This window comes from Aulonocara stuartgranti (assembly GCF_965226115.1).
Source record: "Aulonocara stuartgranti genome assembly, chromosome: 20".
Classification (NCBI taxonomy): domain Eukaryota; kingdom Metazoa; phylum Chordata; class Actinopteri; order Cichliformes; family Cichlidae; genus Aulonocara; species Aulonocara stuartgranti.
In genome coordinates this window covers 1,401,804-1,424,283 of record NC_138956.1, presented here as the reverse complement: position 1 = coordinate 1,424,283, position 22,480 = coordinate 1,401,804, and the positions used below count along the sequence as shown (strand labels likewise).

At 44.3% G+C, this 22,480-nt stretch overlaps 1 protein-coding gene across 3 annotated transcripts; it reads right to left on the bottom strand.

Moving 5' to 3' along the window:
- Positions 1-663: 663 nt before the first annotated feature.
- Positions 664-19,876, bottom strand: pkp1a (plakophilin 1a). 3 transcript variants are annotated; one of them, XM_082518182.1, is made up of 15 exons: positions 19,504-19,876; positions 18,587-18,705; positions 15,290-15,463; positions 15,012-15,196; positions 14,733-14,862; positions 13,970-14,177; positions 13,568-13,736; positions 13,278-13,395; positions 11,053-11,214; positions 10,807-10,971; positions 3,927-4,080; positions 3,639-3,825; positions 3,469-3,553; positions 2,766-2,869; positions 664-2,614 (listed from the first exon to the last, which is right to left on the bottom strand). In XM_082518182.1, the coding sequence occupies exons 1-14, from the start codon at positions 19,682-19,684 to the stop codon at positions 2,798-2,800; spliced, it is 2,109 nt and encodes a 702-aa protein (XP_082374308.1). In that variant the 5' UTR covers positions 19,685-19,876; the 3' UTR covers positions 664-2,614; positions 2,766-2,797. The 3 variants fall into 3 exon arrangements, with proteins under 3 accessions (XP_082374308.1, XP_082374309.1, XP_082374310.1); XM_082518183.1 differs by having other exon boundaries at positions 664-2,610; XM_082518184.1 differs by lacking the exon at positions 19,504-19,876 and adding an exon at positions 19,003-19,021.
- Between the last annotated feature and the right edge of the window lie 2,604 nt (positions 19,877-22,480).

The window sequence follows — 22,480 nt, the reverse complement described above, 5'->3', positions numbered from 1 at the left end:
TATTTTTTTTCTCTCTTATTTCTTTTCTAAATGTACTTGTATATTGTTCACATGTTGAAATAAATTACCAATCAATCAATCAATCAATCAATCAAGTGTGTCACCAAGTTTCATATGAGAAAAACTGCAGTTTCTCAGCAAACAGGCAGATACAAGCCCAGTTATTTAGTCTGAAAATACTCAAAATATGCACAAGAAAGAACAAAAACGCTGAAATGAGACACTGAGAATGTCTTTGTGATGGCCATGTGGTGTATAACTGGTCACAGGAGCAAAGAAAATGCACGTCATGTTTTTAACTGCTTCTCCTCAGCAAAGCAACAATGGTTTGTCATGTTGTTACTGATAACAAAAAACAAGCTCTCAACCCACCAAACAGTCTGGTGTCTCAGTTTTCCCACAAACCTCTGGGGATTCAAAGGGTGAAAAGAAAAAAACGCCTGATTTACTCAGTGACCAAAAGAGCCTTGTTGAGACCTGCCTGATCCAGGATCAGCAGAAAACAAAGGCACAGTAAGAAAGAAAAATATTATTACTCATTCACAACAGTCAATTCTGAATATTGCATTCGCTTCAGAGTGATTCACGGTTTTGAAAATCATGCATAGATTTATCACATATTTTAAAGGTCGCTGGAAAATTAACAAAAAACAAAACTCGCAATATTTTTGGCATGTTTTATTTATTCTGAGTGAAAGACAAGCCTCCTACTTATGCGCCTCACAAACACACACACACACATTTCTCAAAAATATACATTCTAAGCAAATACTGACATTGATCAAATGAACCTCAATACAGCCATTTCCCAAGCAGAAAGACAGCCCCCTGCCTTGTACCCTGTGGCCCTGGGAAAGCCCCATAGCTGCCTGCCACCGTGTTTCATGGCAGGTATGTTTTATGACGTGTAATGGTGGTTTTTCCAAAAGCATTTCAGTTTTACAAAAATTTAAAATCTGTGTTCAATAAACAGGCAGTTTGGTTATGACGGCAGATATCCTGCAAATAACCTCTTTGTAAGCTGCTTTTAAATAAAAACAACTATTAAACATGACACACTTGTAAAAGCAGCTCCTCTTCCCTCGACTGGTGCGCAGTTCGTAATTCATTAAAATGCTGGTTAGAAGGCACGACCCCTTCATTGTCTCCACAACATTTATCTGAATTTGGTCAAAGAACACTCAGAGTCAGCCAGCAAATTAACTGCTGACAGTGCTGACTGATAATTTACTGCTGGTTCAAATTTCTACACATAGTTCATGAGTGAGGCAAAGTGATGGGTGCTAGATGCTGTGTGCTACATCCCAGTCTTTCCATGTCCCTGTTCCCCACAAGAAAACAAAGCAATACTTAAAAAAGAAATATATATAGCATTAAAAAAAGTGAATATTGACAAGCACTCAGTACTAAGATAGAGTCCAAAACTGAATACACGGCTAATAGCTGCTTGAAAAGTTAGATAACCTTTGTCCTGTATATAATGAAGCTACTGCCAGCAGTCAGTTAGCTTAGTTTAGCACAAACCCTGGAAACAAGAGAAGGTAATTTACCTCCACTGTCAACAATTCTGTTTTATGTGGTTTAATGAATAATGAAGACACTACTGAGTTATTCTCTGAGCTTGTTTTCAGTCTACATGCTAGGCTAACGAGCTGCCAGTTGTAGCTTCTATTTCATGTACAAACAAAAGCATGATATTAATGTCAAAGAAAGCAAGTAAACACATTTAAATGTTGAACTAGTGCATTTGTACATTAAAAATAGCGCTTCTTTGCTAACCTTGAAAATCAAAGTACTGCTAAAGTGAATCTTTGCTTGGACCTTTTTTATGTATTCTTAGTGCATTCAACATGAAAATCTATTACCTTCACTAAAGGAAATCAAGAAATGGGGCTGTGGTGGGGATATATTATTATTCTTTTAAAAGAAACAACCTTCTTTGAATCATATTTCTCAACATACTGCAATTATACCACAAATACTGTCATATTTGTTTCTTTGATTTTTGTCAGAAAGCTTTCATATTTAACTGCTCAGACCTCTCTCTGCATATAACATTTAGTTATGTAGTCGTAGTTGTGCAGACACGTTTGACAGTGATGGGAATCAAGTAACATTCTGCTGCAGGTAACACTGTCAATCCACACTGCCTGGTGTACGGTGGCTGCCTGGTGTACGGTGGCTGCCTGGTGTACGGTGGCTGCCTGGTGTACGGTGGCTGCCTGGTGTACGGGGGCTGCCTGGTGTACGGGGGCTGCCTGGTGTACGGGGGCTGCCTGGTGTACGGGGGCTGCCTGGTGTACGGGGGCTGCCTGGTGTACGGGGACTTGCAACCTAAAACAAGCCAGTTTCAGCACACACTACACACACGTCTTAAAGCACTCTCAGCCTACCTACGTAGATACAGGCAAACATTTCCAAACAGACCACAGGATTAATTGTAAAATTAAAAGCACTCTTTCCTTTATAATATGTACAAAGCATCAATCAATGAACAGCAATTGTCAGGCTCTATCCAGATGGTATTAATAAAAAGCATCATTTTTCTCTCTTTTTTTGTTGTCTTCGTTGGAAGGGTGTGGCAACAGCAGTGTCTGAACACGTCGGTTTCTATCTGCAAGCACGGGCACAAGCACACAGGGGAAATGAAAAGAAAGAAAAGCGAGTGGCAAAGAGAAAAAAAGACATCTTCAGATTTCATGTTGCTTTGATCCCAACTGGTCTGAAAATGTGAACAAATACAGCCACTCAAACTGGAATCGTACCTTTTACGGTTACTGCTGCCGATCCCGCCCGATCACTGTCCTTCGAGCTGCGAGACCACGTGGGTTATGTTGTCGTTGATGAAGGCTGATTTGGTCAACCCCATCTGTGGGTTCAATAGATTCCATCAGTTAAAGATGTTGCAGAGATGCACTAGTCCGCAAACACGCGTGGTGTTTGCAACACACCCCTGCAATAATTGTGAAGCCCTCTGAACTTAGAGCGGCGAGGGGAAAAATGTTTTCTACTCATCTGTCACATTTTTTTCTTTACTAGTGACGCATTAATCTTTGACAGAAATGGTGCAGATAGTGTTAATAAGGTGAACATAGCTGCATGAATCTAAAGAAAATGTCTCATATTCCTTCGATCCTCCACCTCAGGCTTTTATTGTGGGGGCGACAGCCCCAATTTTCCACGGATTACTCCTCCCGTATGAAACCGTGAGCACTGAAAACAAGTCTACCAGGATTCCAGTCTAATGTTTCTTTATTCACTGATGTTTTGGGTGTGGCAGAAGGGAAGGGAAAGTGAAGAGTCTGAGGAGTCATGATAAACACCCATCCATTTGTCCACCAATAAAGCTGGGCCCTCCCAGCAAGGAAGTTTGAGCATGAACTAGCATGAAATGTAAAGACAATAAGCACATCACTGAAACGTCACCTCAGCTGTACCATTAGGCCATTTCTCCCTTTTCTAATTTACCTTTTTCACAGAGCTTTGCAAATTCTTGTCTTGCCATATGCTGTACAGCAGCAGCGAGGCTGCGCTGCTTCCCTTGGTAAGTTTCCTAAAAAGAAAAGAAGTCATCATCGGTCATAGAAACACGCTGAAGCTTGCCACCTCTGCAAATGATATTTAAAAAAAACACTCACTTGTCTTCACTGAGGTCAAATAGCGACCGAATAACGGCATTATTGATGACCTTCTTGCTGGTGTCACTGTTTGCTGACATCAGTCTTAGCACTGTGTTGCAAGCTGCTGCTACAGACTCGTCAGAATTTCCCAACTGACTGGGCCCACCCTGCAGGAGTTCTCCGAGCTGAGGCAAGATCTGCTTTGCTAAAAGAAAACAGCAAATCAATTGTATGTGGACTAAACTTGCATATCTGAAAACTGGATAGTCAAAGTCTTTTGTGCGCTACCATTATCCTACTTCTTACCCATGGTGCCTTGCAAACTGTCGGTCCGAGACATGTTACCCAACAAGGACAAGGCAGTGTTCTGAAGCTTCGGGTTAGATGGCTTCAGCAGAGGTCCAAATTGACTCAGATCTCTGGACTTACTAACCAAAATTTGGCTCACAGCATCTGACCCCTGAAATGGTTACAAAGAGGAATTTATTTAATTTTTGTGTTTATTTAACACAGGGGAAAAAACATCAACAACACCCACAACGGAATTAAGGAAAAGGCAATTTGCTGAAAACTTTCTTAACCTCCACATATGTGGACATCACATTTTGGGTTATTTAGACCAAAATACGCAATTTCGCTCTACAAGGCCCTGATATCCACTTACGAGGACATTATGCTGCTGCTGTTCTATCGAAATTTTAAATGAATATCCTCATATGTGGCTCTGATTTTTCTTAGAAACAAAAATAAGGTAAAAAAAAATAAAAAAATCAGGTAATTCTTTGTTTTTATATTCATCAGGTCCCAATCAGCCCAAATATCAAAGGGAAATTAAAAATGCTGCCGTGGAAGAGTTCAGGTCTAAGGAGGTTAGAAATATGAGATTTATGTCAAAGAACAGGCTCTTCTCTTCACTTCAAAATGTTTAGTAGTGTCTGTAACCATGTGCCATTTTCACACATGAACTCTAGACAGTGTTGGGAGAATCAGCTTGGGACACTGGCCTCAGCTGCTCTTTGCCTCTGAAGGAAACATCCTGTTTGGTTAAGGCCAGTGTGGAGGAGGCTGGATCGCCAGTCACTGTGAACTCTCCAGACATATTCCCACACTGATACGTTATACAGAATCTGCACTAAGGAGCTGGCAGAGGAAAGTTTAAGAACAGCTTCAGCTGGTTTAAACACTGCTGTCACCAGTTAATCGTGACTAATAACTGGAATATAGCTTTCTTCACTTCTAACACTGTCATGGTCCCTGTGCCTCGCTGGTCAATCCTCTATTGGGCAATATGTTTGTGGTTTGTTTGCTCTCTCGCCCTCTCTCTCTCTCTCTCTCTCGCCACGGCGATGCTCACTGCGGGCTCCCGCTGCTGGCCCACACACCTGCTCATCACCACACCGGCCGCTGATCCCAGCTGATTACTGCACTACTTAGATGGCGAGTCTGCACTAGTCTTCGCTGGATCGTTGAGCTATCAGTGTCAGTTAGACTTATGTTTCGGCTAACCTTCACCTTGAGAATTTCTTATTATTATCCTGCTAACCCGACGTTTTTTGTGTAGATCGTTTTTGGAACCCGATGCGGAGAGGAGTGATTGAAGGGGGAACTTTTTGTACAGAAAGTGTGGAACACCCTTCTCCCAACCCTGTTTCCCACGGACCCTGGCGACCCGGACCCGTTTCCCCTGCACGTTGTATATAGCCACTTGGTGTATGTGTTCACTGTAAATAAACGCACTGTCCTTCGCTTAAAGGAAAACCCTGGCCTGCGCCTGAGTCTCTTTCGGAACCCCTAACAGAACGATCCAGCCATTATGGACTCAGCAGGACAGGACCCCGTGGGCCGGGCTCTGGCCGCCCAGGAAGCCGCGCTGGCCCGCCATGAACAAATGCTCGGGCAGCTACGGCAGGATGTCGCCGCATTGACCCTGGCGGTGGCGCAGTTAATACCGCTGGAGGGAAATGCGCAACCAGGGAATCCCCAGCCGCCCAGCCCGGCTCCCCAGGCGGCACCGCCCGCCGTAGCGTCAGGTAGCTCACCGCGGGTCGGTACGCCGTCTGACGGACCTTTACCCACACCGGAACCATTCTCGGGTGAGTCTGACAAATGTGCCGGATTTTTGGCTCAGGTGTCTCTGACGTTTCGCGAGCTGCAGCGTTTTCATAGCAACGATGGGGCGAAGATCACTTATTTAGTTCAACTTCTGAGGGGCCGTGCACTAAAGTGGGCCCAGGTTGTGTTAAACTCTGATCCTGTCATCACCTACGCTGACTTTCTCTCCAAATTTAAGAATGTGTTTAACCCAGGCACCGGGGCAGAGGCCGCTGCTCTCCGTCTCCTCAACTTCAAACAAGGTAGGAGAAGCATGTCTGAATACGCTATCGACTTCTGGATTCTGGCAGAAGAGGCAGGGTGGAATCAGGAGGCGCTACGGAGCACGTTGCTGAACAATATCAGAGAAGAATTAAGGGACGAGCTAATCATGCGTGATCTCCCTGCCTCCTTTAATGAGCTAATGTCCCTGTGCATTAAGGTGGATGAGCGGTTACGGGCTCGCCGGTCGCAGCGGAACTACAACCTCCATGAGGCTGCGGGAGTCTCTGGCACCGGCGCCATGGCGGATGCCGGCCCCTCCCGGACTCACGAGAGCGGGGACGGAGAGGAACCCATGCAGCTGGGCGGCTCCCATCTCACCGCGGCGGAGCGTCAGCGCCGGATTACCGCCGGTGAGTGCCTCTATTGTGGTCACAGGGGACATGTTGTGGCTACCTGCCCTTCGCGGGCAAAAGGGCGCGCCCGCCAGTGATGGTAGGAGTACTGGTGGGCGAGCTGAGCCAGGAAGAAGCTCCTCCCCGTTTAACACTACCGGCCACGCTTTCCATTCACTCTAAGAGCCGCTCCCTATCGGTGTTAATCGACTCTGGGGCGGAACAAAACTTTATTGACTGTCAGTTAGCCCGGCAACTTGGGTTACTATTGGAGCCCCTGCCTCATGCATTACGTGTTACGGCATTGTCAGGTCAACGCCTTCCAGACATCACTCTGGTGACGGAGCCTGTCGAGCTCACCCTCTCTGGCAATCATTCTGAAGAAATCTGTTTTTTGGTGTTTAAAGCAACTTGCACTCCACTAGTTCTCGGCCATCCTTGGCTACAACAGCACAACCCTCACATAGATTGGCTAAAGGGGCGTGTCACTGGGTGGGGGGAGGACTGCCACATGACCTGCCTTAAAGCAGCCTCGCCTCCAAGCACTGAAACGCCCTCTCCTGGGGTATTGAAATCAGCTGATTTAACTAATGTGCCCTCTGTTTATCACGACCTAGCTGAGGTGTTTCAAAAGGCCCGCGCCCAGTCACTTCCTCCGCATAGACCCTATGACTGTGCTATCGAACTGCTCCCGGGAGCTCCTTTACCCACCAGTCGGCTATATAGCATCTCACTTCCAGAACGAGACGCTATGGACAAGTACATCACGGAATCCCTGGCTGCCGGCCTCATTCGGGCCTCCACCTCTCCAGTCGCGGCAGGCTTCTTCTTTGTCGAAAAGAAGGATAAAACCCTCCGGCCATGCATTGACTATCGCGGATTAAACAACATCACAGTAAAAAATAAATACCCTCTGCCGCTCCTCAGTTCGGCCTTCGAGCTCCTCCAGGGGGCTACTGTTTTCACCAAACTGGATTTGCGAAACGCATACCATCTGGTTCGCATCCGTGAGGGCGATGAGTGGAAGACCGCCTTCAACACCCACCTCGGCCACTTCGAGTACCTTGTCATGCCCTTTGGTCTCACTAACGCCCCTGCGGTGTTCCAAGCCCTGGTGAACGACGTGCTCAGAGACTTCATTAACCGTTTTGTTTTTGTCTATCTAGATGACATCCTGATCTTTTCCAGAAACCAATCCGAGCACGAGACCCATGTCAGACAGGTCCTGCAATGACTCCTCGAAAACCGATTGTTCGTCAAAGGAGAAAAGTGTGAGTTCCACGTCTCCACCGTTGCATTCCTGGGGTACATAATCGACCAAGGAAACCTCCGCCCGGACCCTGTGAAGGTAAAAGCCGTTGTTGAGTGGCCGGAACCTCCTAATAGGCACCAACTGCAACGTTTCCTTGGGTTTGCCAACTTTTACCGGCGGTTCATTCGGGACTTCAGCCGAGTTGCCTTGCCGCTGACCCAGCTAACCTCTCCCAAGCTTCCTTTTCAGTTGAACAAAGAAGCTCAGGCAGCTTTCCAAGAACTGAAGAAACGATTCGCCTCAGCCCCCATCCTGATCCAACCCGACCTCACGCAGCCATTTGTGGTCGAGGTCGACGCGTCCGACTCAGGGGTTGGAGCGGTTCTGTCGCAACGGAAGGACGGTAAGCTCCACCCTTGTGCCTTCTTCTCCCGCCGTCTGTCCCCTGCAGAGAGAAATTATGATGTCGGGGATCGGGAACTGCTGGCGATAAAACTAGCCCTGGAGGAGTGGCGGCACTGGTTGGAGGGCACGGCTCAGCCTTTCCTCATCTGGACAGACCACAAGAACCTGGCATACCTACAATCAGCTAAGAGGCTCAACGCTCGACAGGCCAGGTGGGCCCTGTTTTTCACCCGTTTCCACTTCTCCATCTCTTACAGACCCGGTTCCCGGAATGTCAAACCCGACGCCCTGTCCCGTCAGTTCTCAGTCTCGGAGGACACCACTGAGCCCGCTCCCGTTCTCCCCGCCACTTGTGTCGTGGGCGCCATCTCCTGGGGGATCGAAGCAGCCATTCGGGAGGCTCAGGTGTCGGAACCGGATCCGGGAGGTGGGCCAGCCCAACGGCTCTACGTCCCTCAATCAGTACGTTCTCAAGTACTTCAATGGGCCCACACTGCCCGCTTTACGTGCCACCCAGGGGTCCACCGCACTATCAACTTCCTCCAGCGCTACTTCTGGTGGCCCTCTCTGACTAAAGACGCTCGGGAGTACGTCTCCGCCTGCGCGACCTGTGCCCGGAATAAACCATCTCATCAGCCGCCCGCTGGACAGCTCAATCCCCTGCCGACTCCGTCCAGGCCGTGGTCCCATATAGCTTTGGACTTTGTAACCGGACTGCCGCAATCAGCAGGCAACACTGTCATACTTACCATCGTAGACCGTTTTTCTAAAGCTGCCCACTTCATAGCTCTACCCAAGCTTCCCACGGCCATGGAGACCGCACGACTGCTTACCCGTCATGTGTTTCGTTTGCATGGGATCCCGGAAGACATTGTGTCTGACAGAGGCCCCCAGTTCACGTCTGGCGTCTGGAAGGAATTCTGCTCCTCATTAGGAGCAAAGGTCAGTCTGACCTCCGGTTACCATCCCCAAAGCAACGGTCAGTGTGAGCGAGCTAACCAAGAGCTCGAGGCAATGTTGCGGTGCACAGCGTCCTCCAACCAGTCCATCTGGAGTGATGAACTACCCTGGATTGAGTACGCCCATAACAGTCTGACTTCCTCCGCCACTGGTCTGTCTCCCTTCGAGGTCTCACTGGGTTTCCAGCCACCTCTCTTCCCCTCTGTCGAGGGTGAGTATTCTGTACCATCTGTCCAGGCCCATCTACGTAGGTGCCGACGAGCTTGGCGGGCCGCACGGACGGCGTTGCTGCGCACAAAGGACCGAACCAAACAGACCGCAGATCGCCGCCGCACACCAGCTCCAGCATACAGCGTGGGACAAAAGGTATGGCTGTCCACGCGCTTTGTTCCTCTCAGGACTGAGTCCAAGAAGCTCAACCCAAACTTCATTGGTCCTTTTGAGGTTTCGGCGCTGATCAACCCCGTCTCTGTGAAACTCCGGCTGCCGCGCAACATGAGGATTCACAATGTGTTCCACGTCTCCCAAATCAAACCTGTCCGGAATAGCCCTCTGTGCCCTCCTTCCGGGCCCCCTCCGCCCGCCTGGCTTGTGGACGGCTTGCCCGCCTATTCCATCACGCGGATTATGGACTCTCGCCGCCGCGGGCGTGGCTTCCAGTACCTTGTGGACTGGGAGGGCTATGGCATTGAGGAGCGGTCCTGGGTTCCGCGGGCCGCTGTCCTGGACAAGCGTATGCTGCGGGCCTTCCATCTGTCTCATCCTGGTAAGCCTGGTGGGTCGCCGGGGGGCTCCCGTTGAGGGGGGGGTACTGTCATGGTCCCTGTGCCCCGCTGGTCAATCCTCTATTGGGCAATATGTTTGTGGTTTGTTTGCTCTCTCGCCCTCTCTCTCACTCTCTCTCTCTCTCTCTCGCCACGGCGATGCTCACTGCGGGCTCCCGCTGCTGGCCCACACACCTGCTCATCACCACACCGGCCGCTGATCCCAGCTGATTACTGCACTACTTAGATGGCGAGTCTGCACTAGTCTTCGCTGGATCGTTGAGCTATCAGTGTCAGTTAGACTTGTGTTTCGGCTAACCTTCACCTTGAGAATTTCTTATTATTATCCTGCTAACCCGACGTTTTTGATTGAAGGGGGAACTTTTTGTACAGAAAGTGTGGAACACCCTTCTCCCAACCCTGTTTCCCACGGACCCTGGCGACCCGGACCCGTTTCCCCTGCACGTTGTATATAGCCACTTGGTGTATGTGTTCACTGTAAATAAACGCACTGTCCTTCGCTTAAAGGAAAACCCTGGCCTGCGCCTGAGTCTCTTTCGGAACCCCTAACAAACACAACAAAACCACACATCGCTGTATATGGGAGAATAACTGCAAGAGGTTGAACAAGATTCACCTTTAAACTGTGAAGCAGAAAAGAAAATGATAAGACGGTTTAGAGCTCTGCACAGGACAAAGGGGAAAAACAGATCCTTACAACTGGTGCCTGAAGAGGCTTGAAAACACTTTTCAAAAGAGTTAAAGAATTATATCGATTGGAGTATGAATGTCACACAGGGCAACTTGCCATTTGTTGCATGTACAGTTTCTTTTAAAAGAATCAGAGAAACATGCATGTATATATGTATAAATGTGCTCAATAGCTCATTACATTATGTTGTGACTTACACGGTTAACTAACGTGTAGATGTTTTGTGTTGTAAAACAAGTGAAATTCATCTACAAACCTGAAATACAAAGACAACTCCACCCTTTCTCACAAAACTTTCACATCTTTCCTCTTTCATAAATCAACCTGAGCTAATCCAGTTACAGAGTAACACCATAATCCTAATAATTAACTTCTTCGTACTCACGTTTCCCTTGCTGGCAGTGAGGTTCTGCAGAGCACCACAGCAGGCCTCTAGAGTGGCTTTGTTCTCGGACGATTCCAGGAGGGACAGGTAGGTGTCTATAGCTTTGGGATGGGACAACCACTTAACACCTGATGGGGGGCTAGCATCCACAGTATCAAAGGAGAACTGAGAGAAGCAGAGAAGGCAAGTTTAAATGAAAGACTCCAACAAACAAAATAGTCTACAGGCATTGTGCTTAGTGCCCACCGTCTTTTGGGCCTTGCTGCTCTTAGGGCTGAAGCATCCAATTGTGGGGCTTTTCTCGTGTTGGGCATCTCTACTTGGGTTGTAGTTTATGAAACTCACGGGGGACTCTTGCTCCAGTTTGTAGGACAAGTTATGGAGGATGCATGCACAGTTCTCCAAGGACTAAAGAACAGGAGAGAGTTCACATTAAAGGTTTTATTTTCATACTTTTGTCTGTTATGACTCATAAACAGCATAGCAGACCTATCTGATGATGAACTGGACAACGGTTTTAGTGTCAGACACTAGAAAGACAGTCAGTCTGCTGACAACATATTTAGACTGCAGTAGAAAAAAATAGCTAATAACAGTCATCAATTCATACTTAATAGTAAATATAAAAGTGCTTTTTGTTTGCATGTTTCACAAAAAACACTACATACCTGTGTTTATATACTATTATGAGATCACTGTTTTACAACTGGATCAAATGGGAAGCTCTATTCAAGGTAACGCTATGTTTCTCTATGTTCTTTGTGCGATGAGATAATCTCTGCCTGCACTTTCACTAATTATGCTTTAGTTCATGAAATGAAGTCTGTGTAAACTCTGCATTAACATAAACATAGAATTAAGGACACACCCACACCTGAAACGTCCACAAATTACAGGTACGCACAGATTCATAATAAGCATGTAATTTAGTGAGCATATGTACATTCACATGGGTATGCTTTTAAAAAACAAACATAAAGACACATTTGGAATCTGGACTGACTACATTCTGTAGGAGACGCAAGATAAATGTTGTACAACTTTGACTACACAAGGATTCGTCACAAGATATGATTCCAAAAACAGAAAACTGCTCACTCACGCACAATTTAAACACACAAACTGGTGTGAACCAGAAAAACAATAAAGCCACAAAGACAAAGAAGGGCCCAATGATTATGAGGCTGGTGATGCCACTGATGACACTGAGATAGTGGACTCTTATAAGTACCTGGGTGTTCACCTCAACAATAAACTGGACAGGACTACAAATACAGACGTCCTGTATAAGAGGGGCCAGAGTCGACTCCACCTGCTGAGGAGACTGAGGTCCTTCGGAGTCTGCAGGACTCTGTTATTTATTCTGTAGGACTCTGTTAAGGACATACTATGACACTGTGGTAGCATCTGCCCTTTTCTATGCAGTGGCCTGCTGGGGGAGTGGATGCACGGACAGGGACAGGAGCAGGATTGACAAACAGGTGCGGAGGTCTAGCTCCGTGCTGGGATGTCCCCTGGAGTCTGTGGAGGTGGTTGGCGAGAGGAGGATGTTAGTAAAGCTGACATCCATCATGAACAACCCACATCACCCACTGCATGAGTCTGTGAGTGGGCTGAGCAGCTCCTTTAGCCAGAGACTGAAACACCCTCGCTGCAGGAAGGAGCGCTTTCACAGATCATTCATCCCAACAGCAGTTAGACTCCATAACTCCTGAATCACGATGTCATAAGTCACTGGACACTGAACATCCACCACTTCACTTCATGCATAATGGACCCTCCATGTGTATGGACGTGTGCAGGTATATATGTATGTATATGTATACATATGTATATTTAGTGTGTACATGTGTGTGTATCTATAAATAGGAATAGTAGTGGTACAATAGTTATGTCAAGCTATACAGTTTATGTCTTGCATATTTCCAACCATATCCATAATCACATACTGTGTGTGCTGTATGTAGTGTATTATCTTACTTTTTTTTCATTGATTGCACTTATTTGTATTTTTGTATTTTCTTCTGATATCTGTACCTGAGCTGAGGTGATGCAAAAATTTCCCTGTTGTGGGATCAATAAAGTCTTATCTTATCTTATCTCTTATCTTCAATACCGATTAGCTCTACAAGCAGAACTGAAAGACAGTTTACAATGACAAAAACAATATAATCAATATATCAACAAAGACTAATAACCAATTTGCTAAATTATCATTAATCGGTTACTGGTTAACTTTCTGTCACTGACGTCTCTGAAAAATCAATTAACTGTTTCAGCTCTACTGATTTTACTGATGCGATGACGACAGCAGACAAAACAAACTCTGCATTTTGGCCACACGGCCCGATTGTGTACTGTTATATGGGAATCATTAGACTACCAGTGAAAAAGTTATGAATACTTGTAACTGATGGGAAAAGGTTGAATTGTTGGTAATAAAAGAGTTAACTGTGTGTTTAAGTGGTTACCGAGTCATCGGGGTTTTGCTCTGCCACACAGGACTTCATGTAACTCATGAGGGAGTCGATAAGGCCAGGACAGCTTCTCATTGCCTGCCTCTGTCCACCCCGACCAGAGCTCAAGTTCCTGCAACCACCATGAAATCATCATTGCAGCGTGTACATACATATAAATATACATACGTGATCCCTTAAATTAAGTGAAAACAGATGGTATAACATATATAAATCCCTTTTATAGCCACTGTATAAAAGATATTAACTGACTGATCGCTGTCATTACAAAGACTTATTCTTACCGCAGGCACCCTGTGGCAGAGCTGAAGACAGAGGGGTCAATGTAGCTACTCGGACCGCTGTCTGACAAGCTTGTGTAAGGCACCACCACACATTGAGTCAGGACGGGCAGTGCTGTAGCTGCAAGCTCTTCCTTCAGCTCGTTGGCAGAGGACAGGTTCCACAGCAGGCCTATAATATGGCAACCAAAGGAGAATACATGCAACCGGTGTTTAGTTTTGTTTAAAGCCAGACAGTCCATTTGTTTTTCTGGGCATTTCATCCATCATCAAATTGGTTCGCTCTATTTCACTTCTTTTTTTTTTTTTTTTTGCATTTGTCTGTATTATTACTGGAATCACTACTACCTCATTTCTGTTTCTATATGATATGTCAGTGTCTTCTATCTCAGTCAAAGTTCCTACCGGTAATTTGTTTCTGGGTCTCAGTAGAATCTGTTTCCTTTAGCAGCTGAAGGGCCTTCGCTATACCACCACAGCGCTGAACCTCCAGTTTGTTATTTTGGTTCTTGAACACCAGGTTCCTCAGAGCTCCAGCAGCAACCTGGCACACCTGAGGATTGCCGCTTCTCAGCAGGGCCACCAGAGTAGGAATGCCCCCGAGTTGGAAAACCTGCAACACAGAAATACAAAGCGGAGAGGTGGAGAGAATTTTTTGATGTGATATGAAAGCAAAAGCAGTTACAAGCTCATTACTTATTAATTAGTAGTATGCAAATCATGCATTAGCATTGCTTATAGTCACCTATTTTCAGAAACTAATAGATGCTCATGCATTTTTATTTAAAGTGCATCACACGTGTGCATAAGCTTTGCGTATGGGAACATGAGAGGATCATATTTTTTTAAGTAAATAAAGTACCAGGATGTTCTCTCTAATAACTTCTGGCCTGATGATGCAAACCAATAAAAACTGAAGTGAATTGTTTTCTTAAAAAGCCTCATTACTCTCAAAACCAACTAAAACTAAACTGAATTAAAAACAGAAAGTCAAGATATAATAAAAATAATAGCTAATTAGAAATTAAAATAATTAATTAAATTACTTTTTTAATTTAATTAATTAAATAATTAAAAATACAAAACTATAATAACTCTGCACTATACAGAGTGCGTGTTTCTCTTCACAATAAGCATGTACAGTAATCTTCTGTGTGCCTGCTCGGACCTCTGATTTGGCAGACTCGTCGGTGTAGGTGGTGTGTTGGATGAAAGTTGCTCCCCACTGCTGGTAACTTTCCTCACTGCTACCCAAAAACTCTACAGCCTCCTTTAGGGTCAGGTCTGGATTGTTCATCCTGGAGAAACACACCCAGGAATGTAGGCAAGGGTAGGAAATTAGAAAAGAAATACGCTCTTCTGAGTTTAGTAAACAGTCTGGATTTAATTTCAAGTTTTAAAATATATATTAAGCTACATTTTAATGCCAGAATAAAGGTGACCTTACATTGATTTACTCTCCATTTTGATGGTACCCATCTTGCCCTCATGTTGAGACTGGGTGGAGGGCATCCGGACTATGCGCGACTGGCTGCTGGTGATCGCATTACCGTTAGTCACTGATGAAACACTGTGTCTGTTTGTTCGAGTTTGAAAGGTGCTTTGGCCCTGTGCCATCTGTCCTTTTATTCTCTAGAAAGCAACAAAAAATAGTTTAGAACATTTTGTTGGTACTTCTATGTGAACTACGCAGAACAGAAAAAATGTAAAACACAAAATGATCACCATGCCAGGTCCAGTGGCAGGAGAAAAAGGTGGAGCCAAGGCAGGGTCACTCTTACTGGGTTTTATCCCATTGGGAGTCTTTGGCCAGGTGGAGGCACTGATATTCTCTTCCCAAACACCGGAGGTACTCATATATCTTCCTCCAGAATTTCTAGTGGATAGAGTACGACTCGTCTGCATTGTCAAAAGAGAGAGATTTACTTACTGTCCAAGCAACATTTGCATCGTTGGTTTTCCAAAAGTACAGAGATACAAATGACACATTGCAAAACTCCACAACATCTTAACTTCAAGGCTTCTCTGTAAGGTAAGTAACCTGGTTTCCCACAAGAACAGTTTTCAAAGATCCCCGGAAACCCAAAACAGGAAAATTTCAACTGACACAAAGCCTGCGTGCCACTTCCTATCCTCCCTTTTCTCGGTTTACACTCAGGAAACCTGTAGAATAAAGCAAACGACCATACGTGCGAATGTAACAAAATATCCGTCATTTCTGTTCTAAGACTGATGATACATTGGAGCAAACAGAGGAGCTTTGTGTGCACAAGTGAGACTGAGCACCTGCTAAACCTGTATTCACGATCTGATGTAATTGCCAGCTTAATCTCATAATTGTGCATCATTTAAGAGTGCAAAATTAAAAGGATAATAAATGAAATCTATGAAGTGTGTGCATGGGCACGACAGTGTGTGCGTTTGTTCACATGTAAAACACACTTGACAAGCTTTCCCATAAAGTAAGGACCCAACATGTCTCACTAATGCTTCACTGATTAGTCATCCACCAAATTAAATGCTCGTCTCCTATTGGCTTGAAAAAAAAATACAGAAAGGAGGAAATGAAAAACCTCGCCTTTACACGACCACAAAACCAAACAGCCTCAGCTCACTCTTTTCAATCGCAGAGTTTATTATGAAGGAGGACCTGCTACAGGTGGAGCAGGCGCTCCGGGTACACACATGAATTTTCTTATTGGTCTTTAGCTCGTTCCTGTTCCTAACTGGACTGGTTGCTGAGTTACCATCCATACGTCAGCCATGATAGCAGGCAGTAAAAACATGGTGAAAGAAAGATATGTCAACAGTACACTTGATAAGAGAAGATAGTGTGTTTATTCTCACAGTGCTCCCTTCATGCAGCTACAGCCTGAGTGAGCCACGAGAACCTTTCATACACAGGACAATGTGGACAAATGCAAACTCAGCACGTCCAGAATACAGAGACAAACAGTACAATGCTTCTATTCTGGCACTAGACTAATAAAAAAATGGCTTTATTGTTTTCTGTTACGAGGAGAGATTATACCTGGGATTAACACAGATTTACTGTATGTGGTGTTGCCAGAAAGAAGCCCTATCAAACAGCACAGGTATTATTATTATAGTCGAGTGGTGCAGAGTTATAACAGGTTAGCCAACTTATCTGGAAAAAAACAGCAAAGAAACTGGAAAAAAAAGGGTAAATGGGCTGCTTCTTATGTAGGACTTTTCTACTCGCAAAGCGCTTTATATAACACACCTCCTTCACCCATTCATACAAGGACTTTATTCTACACCTATCTAAAACTTACACACTTTCATACTCCGATGAACACATCAGAGAGCAACTTTGGGTTCACCATACTGCCAAACAACACTGAACCCCACGCAGACTAAAAACTGGAGCAGCCAGGCATCGAACCTGCGCCCTTAAAATGAGCAGATTGAGCTCCTAAGCGGCTACAACCACCAACAGAACTGTAAAAGCTCAGTTCAAGTCCCATCAAACTGAGACCGAGGTGGCTCCCGAGATACAGAAAAAAAGTTGTTATCTGCATCAAAGACATTAACGGTATATCTTTGTGGCCTGTCCGTCCACTGCGTGCAAGGTTGCAACTTAATGGGCACGACTGTTTCGTGATAATATGGTAATCCATAGATGACAAATTCAGCTAATAAAAATGTGAGAACCGCACAAACACAAAAACTGTGAGTAATTCAGTTTGTTATACTTTCTTCTGGGTTTTCTTTTTATAAAGACATAAATAATTGTATTCGTAAGCCGTCTCATTCAAGCAGTGCTTGTAAATGCTGCACTAGACAACACGTTGTATTCCAACTGCTGGATACAATTTCTTCACTAAGTAACTTTGTGTTATTTTTGTTCTGTGGATTATTTGGAAACGACCTTGCGACATAAGTGTTTCATGATGTGATGATTATGAGTCTTCATCAGCAAGAGCACATCACCACACTCTCGCCGCATTCCTCAACTCACTGTCAGATCAAATCAGGACAACACGCAGCAAACAAATATTAAAACACACACACACACACACACACACACACACACACACACCAAGAACGATGAGCATTACACTTAGCTATGGAATTTCAAATAGTTCGGTATTGTAAATGAGTTGTTTCACCCCGACTGCTCCTGGCAAGACTCACAGAACAACATTCAAAAACAACAGATTCACACCAGCGCAAAAATACACTCCGGTTTGTGAGAAGAAAAACGAACGAGCAGAAAACGTGCATATTTTTTTCAGGGTTTTCGGTACAAGAGAACATTGTATGGATTGAGATGACCTCAGGCATGAACACCAGGAGACCCGCGTAGCTACAGAGTCGTCAGCCAGTATCATCATTTCCTAAAACAATGTCGTAAATCACCAGTGACTGAGCGAGCCTTCCCGTTTGGTGTCAACACTAACATATGGACTAATAGGCATCCTCCTTGAATTTAAGATTGCATCCAATTGCTCCATCAACCCTAAATTTCTCACAGTTGAGTTTCAAAACATAAACCCCCTCATTTTGAAGGGTGGGGCACAGAAATGCCACACACACAAATACACCCCGACTTGTAAACGCACACATTGGAAATGGGCAGACATTTGTGGAAGCATCTATTTTGTTTTTTGCTTTTCTTGTCGAGAATTACAAGATAACCAAAAACAATCTTGCACATATCTGTTTAAAGAAGCTGGAAACCAAAAGGCATTTAGTTCAGCAAGAATTCAGCAGTGTCTTTAACATGATGCAGATTTAGTCATATTATTGGCTCTGATAAGATAAGCAAAGATCTCTAGTGAAAGAGACACACGTTTTACAGGAAGAGCATCTGGTTTAAAAAAATAAAATAAAATCAGCTCTCAATCAAATATGCAGATCCATCTGCTGTGGCAGCCACCTTGCTAACAGGGAAGCAGCCAAATTAATTTGTTTCTGTGTGAACATAACGAGCAAAAATAAACATGTTGAGCATAAGCAGTCTGTTGCTGGGAAAGGTTTGTGCGCTGCTGTAATTACCTCCTTCGTGGTGCCAGCAGACATAGTGGATTTGCTGCGGAAGGTGCCATTTGCTTTGGATGGAGAATATCTGAACGAGGCGAAATCTGTTTGTTTTGTGAAAGACGGCAGAGGTGGACCTGTTTAAAAAAAGAAAGATATGAGACACACACACTTTTACAAAATAATAATAATTTGTATGTATGTATGTATGTATGTATGTATGTATGTATGTATGTATGTATGAATGATGACAAAAAGCAGAAACTTGAACCCCCCCCCCCCCCACACACACACACACACACAATCACTGAGTGTCACACGGAGGCTACAAGTGAACAAGTCCTTTTAGATAACAGCAAACAACAACTGAAGGTAATTAAGATCCTAGAAGTAACTCAAACATTACAAAGCAGCTGCACACTGAAGAAGGCAACCTGATAGCCGGAGGTGCGTCCGCAACTCCGGCTTTGATTTCTCCCCATTTACAATCGAGTGTTTGTTAAAGGGTAAAATCTTCCTACAGCGCAGTTTCAACCCATTTTCAGAAGAAATTCTTACGTCAACAATCGTCGTTACGCCTTTCTCACGCCTGCTGGAACCTGCTAGTGTCACACAGCGGGTCTTTTTTCTTTTCTTTTCTTTTTTTAAACAAAACTGTCACTTTGATACCAAAAAGCCTCGAAACATATTTGAACCACCTACTTTCCAACCTACAACTTAGATGCGCCTGTGAAGTTATACAAAAATAAGGAAAGAAATAAAAAGGAAAGGATAACGTGGCACATTTAAAAAAAGCACGTCGAGCCCGTTAAGCGGTGCTACTTCAATGGAAGTTGTGTGACGCATCTTACTCAGGTAACACAACGCTCAGTTTACGAGCCCCGCAGACACGTTGGGTTTTGTTTTATTATAGTTGTAGAAACTTATTTCCATACTTGTAGGAGAAGGAGCTCTGACACTCTTGCCGTGTTTGGACTTGCTCCTCTTAATGCTGTGGACCTGGTCCAGCACGCGCTGCTGTCCCGACCGCAACTTGTTGTCGGAGGGCAGCGCGAGCGAAGTATCCTCCGCGACCCGGATGGTTGTCGCTGATCGCAGCGGCTCCGGAGCCATCATCTTCCCAACTCAGCGCCCCTCTTGTGAACGGATCGACAGAACGGGCTTCCAGAGAAGCGCAGGCCCGGAGGGAAAATAAAAAGTGCACCGACAGCTGTAACGGCCGCGCTAAGTATGCAGATTGGTTGTAGTTGTTCTCGGAGCAGTGGCGGTATAACTCCACCCTGGGAACCGCGCCCGGCCGGGAGAGTTCACAGAAAGGTGTGGTGTGCAAGGAGGAGCCGAGAAAGGCAGGAGTTCCACTGCGCAGTACTCGGTATACGTGCGGGGGGGTGGGGGGCGCTAATGTTGCTCTTCTTAAAATTGAAAATAGAGAATTAAAAACCAAACAAACAACCGTACAGGAGCATGTTCAGCCTGTTTAGCGTTGCAACTGCCACTCGAGGAAATGTTGTCTGTCTTGCATCGTGTCAAGGAACTATGATAAACCCTGTTGGAAAAAGAAATGCTTATAACCAGGCTGAGACGTGAGAGTCCGGCCGGTCTCCACCAGCACGAAAACATTAGTGTTTCATCCTGAAACGTTTTTCATTTTTCTCCATGTCTGATGACAGCAAACCTCCTCCAAGACAGCAACGTCGCTTTTAAACGTACTTCAACATGTTTTTAGTTCAATAAAAAAAAGTGCAGAATTTTGTTGCCCTGTTAAAGGCTTTATAAATACACTTGACATCATTTTGAGTATTATTTAATTTCATTGTGTAGCATAATTCGTTTAAATGTTTAGTAACAACTAAACAACTATCAGGTTTAAACAGTTTTTATTAAGTAGTTTTCTCTCTCTCACTCTCAATCACACACACACACACACACACACACACACACACACACACACACACACACACACACACACACACACACACACACAGGTCAGAGGTCAAATGTGCCATTATTTTATATCTTTAAATGGTACTTTGTATGCTAAAAATCCAAACCACACAGAGTCACAGTTTCTACGTTATAAGGCTTTTTGTAAGTTTTCGATCAATAAATCAAGCTGACCAGGATATAAGCCAAATTTCAGCAGATGGTTAACACGACATCCCCATGAAGTTTTATCAGAAAGTAATAATCAGAATCAGCATACTAAAACTTGAGATTGACGTGCATGCATGCAAACAGTACTGAAAACATAACCTCTTTGGTGGAGGCAAAAATGAAATATTCCTGTTTCGAAGTTCAAATCAAACGGATTAAAGTGCTGGGGAGTTCTGCGTGAAACCAAAGCCCCCCCACTGCTCGTCCATAAACGAGCAATTAAGTGTCTTCACTGCAAATATAAAATGACCCCTTGTTAACCAAGACTGTGTTTTGCTAGATGACAATCTTAGTTGTCAGGGCTACACCCAGGCTTTGCTTATGCTGTCACTGGTGGGGTGGTTGTCATGGCGACAGGTGAGCTGAGTAATGTCTGGGAGAAAAAACTCAGAAGTGTGTTAGAGACAAGTTGTTCATTACCATGACAAACTTACAGTAACATCCGACTTTGCCACATTTGTCCACCTAGGACAGCATTTACGCATGTGCGGCATTCACTGCATTTTATTATTATCATCAATTATAACAAGAATTGTTTTTGTGTTTTTACTCAAGACACCAATCCCAGAAAAAAAAAGAGCACAAAGTAAGCACCGTTCACCGTCTATTTATAGTCTGGCTACGGACAGAAAATGTGTGAAGTTAAAGCTCTATAAATCAAGCTGACCAGGACATAAGCCAAATTTCAGCAGATGGTTAACACGACATCCCCATGAAGTTTTATCAGAAAGTAATAATCAGAATCAGCATACTAAAACTTGAGATTGACGTGCATGCATGCAAACAGTACTGAAAACATAACCTCTTTGGTGGAGGCAAAAATGAAATATTCCTGTTTCGAAGTTCAAATCAAACGGATTGCAAATATTACAGCTGTCATACATTTGGATGCACTGCATTTCAGATGAAAACCCTCTTTACTGGACTATATCTGATAGTTATAGCTATTCTCAGATTAACAGGCTTTTCTGCATACAAAACACGATAGAATCGTAACAAACACAAACCTTTTCGAGTCCACACATGTAATTGTAAATTTTAACACATTTTGTGCAATTTATGCAATAAATTATCAATTATCTGAAAAGGGCATTGCTTTGTGTAGTCACATGCAGGGCTTTTTCTTCTTTAATAGCTTTTCATGTGGTAGTGCAGATGTTAGTAATAATAATAATAATAAGTGTTGGTCAGTGATAATGAGGAGCATATGAATAAATAAACAAACAGGGTGGTGTTGTGGGGCTAAACTTTGATTTTTTTCAGTAATAATGTTTTATTTAATTGCACCATTTAAAAAAAACACTGCAAAAATAATTGGGAAAGGATAAGAAGGAAGAGTCAATAAAGAGATACCCAGAAGCAAACTTCTAAGATAATGGAAAAACTACAGGGACGGAAAAGGAGTGGGGGGTGGGGGAGTAATAATATGAGCACATGCTCGCTGCATAACCGGATTGTTATGGCGAAGTTTCTGCAGGTAACATTTTCCCACCACGCCCTTCAGTTGTACAGTGCAATTGCAGTAAATTCTTGCAGTGTGTGTCATGTGCTCGTATTGAATGAATGTGAATGTATTCATGAGGAAAACGGTAACCCACTAAAATAAGCTTCCAAAGTATTTGAGCCAAAAAAGAAAGTGGGAGGGACATTAGTTGAAGTTTTATTTGATAACCTGATCAGGTAAAACTACCATTTGAAAAAAAAAATTGACACCAGGATTTTTTTTAAAGTGCTGGGGAGTTCTGCGTGAAACCAAAG

Bases quoted from the DNA above. Each gene is read 5' to 3' on its own strand.
- pkp1a (XM_082518182.1), bottom strand. From the start codon at position 19,684: ATGATGGCTCCGGAGCCGCTGCGATCAGCGACAACCATCCGGGTCGCG. The intron at 14,863-15,011 runs GTAAGGTCACCT...GTGTTTCTCCAG, and splicing joins AAAATGGAGAGTAAATCAAT to GATGAACAATCCAGACCTGA. The intron at 4,081-10,806 runs GTGAGTACGAAG...TAACCATTTCAG, and splicing joins TCACTGCCAGCAAGGGAAAC to GGGTCAGATGCTGTGAGCCA.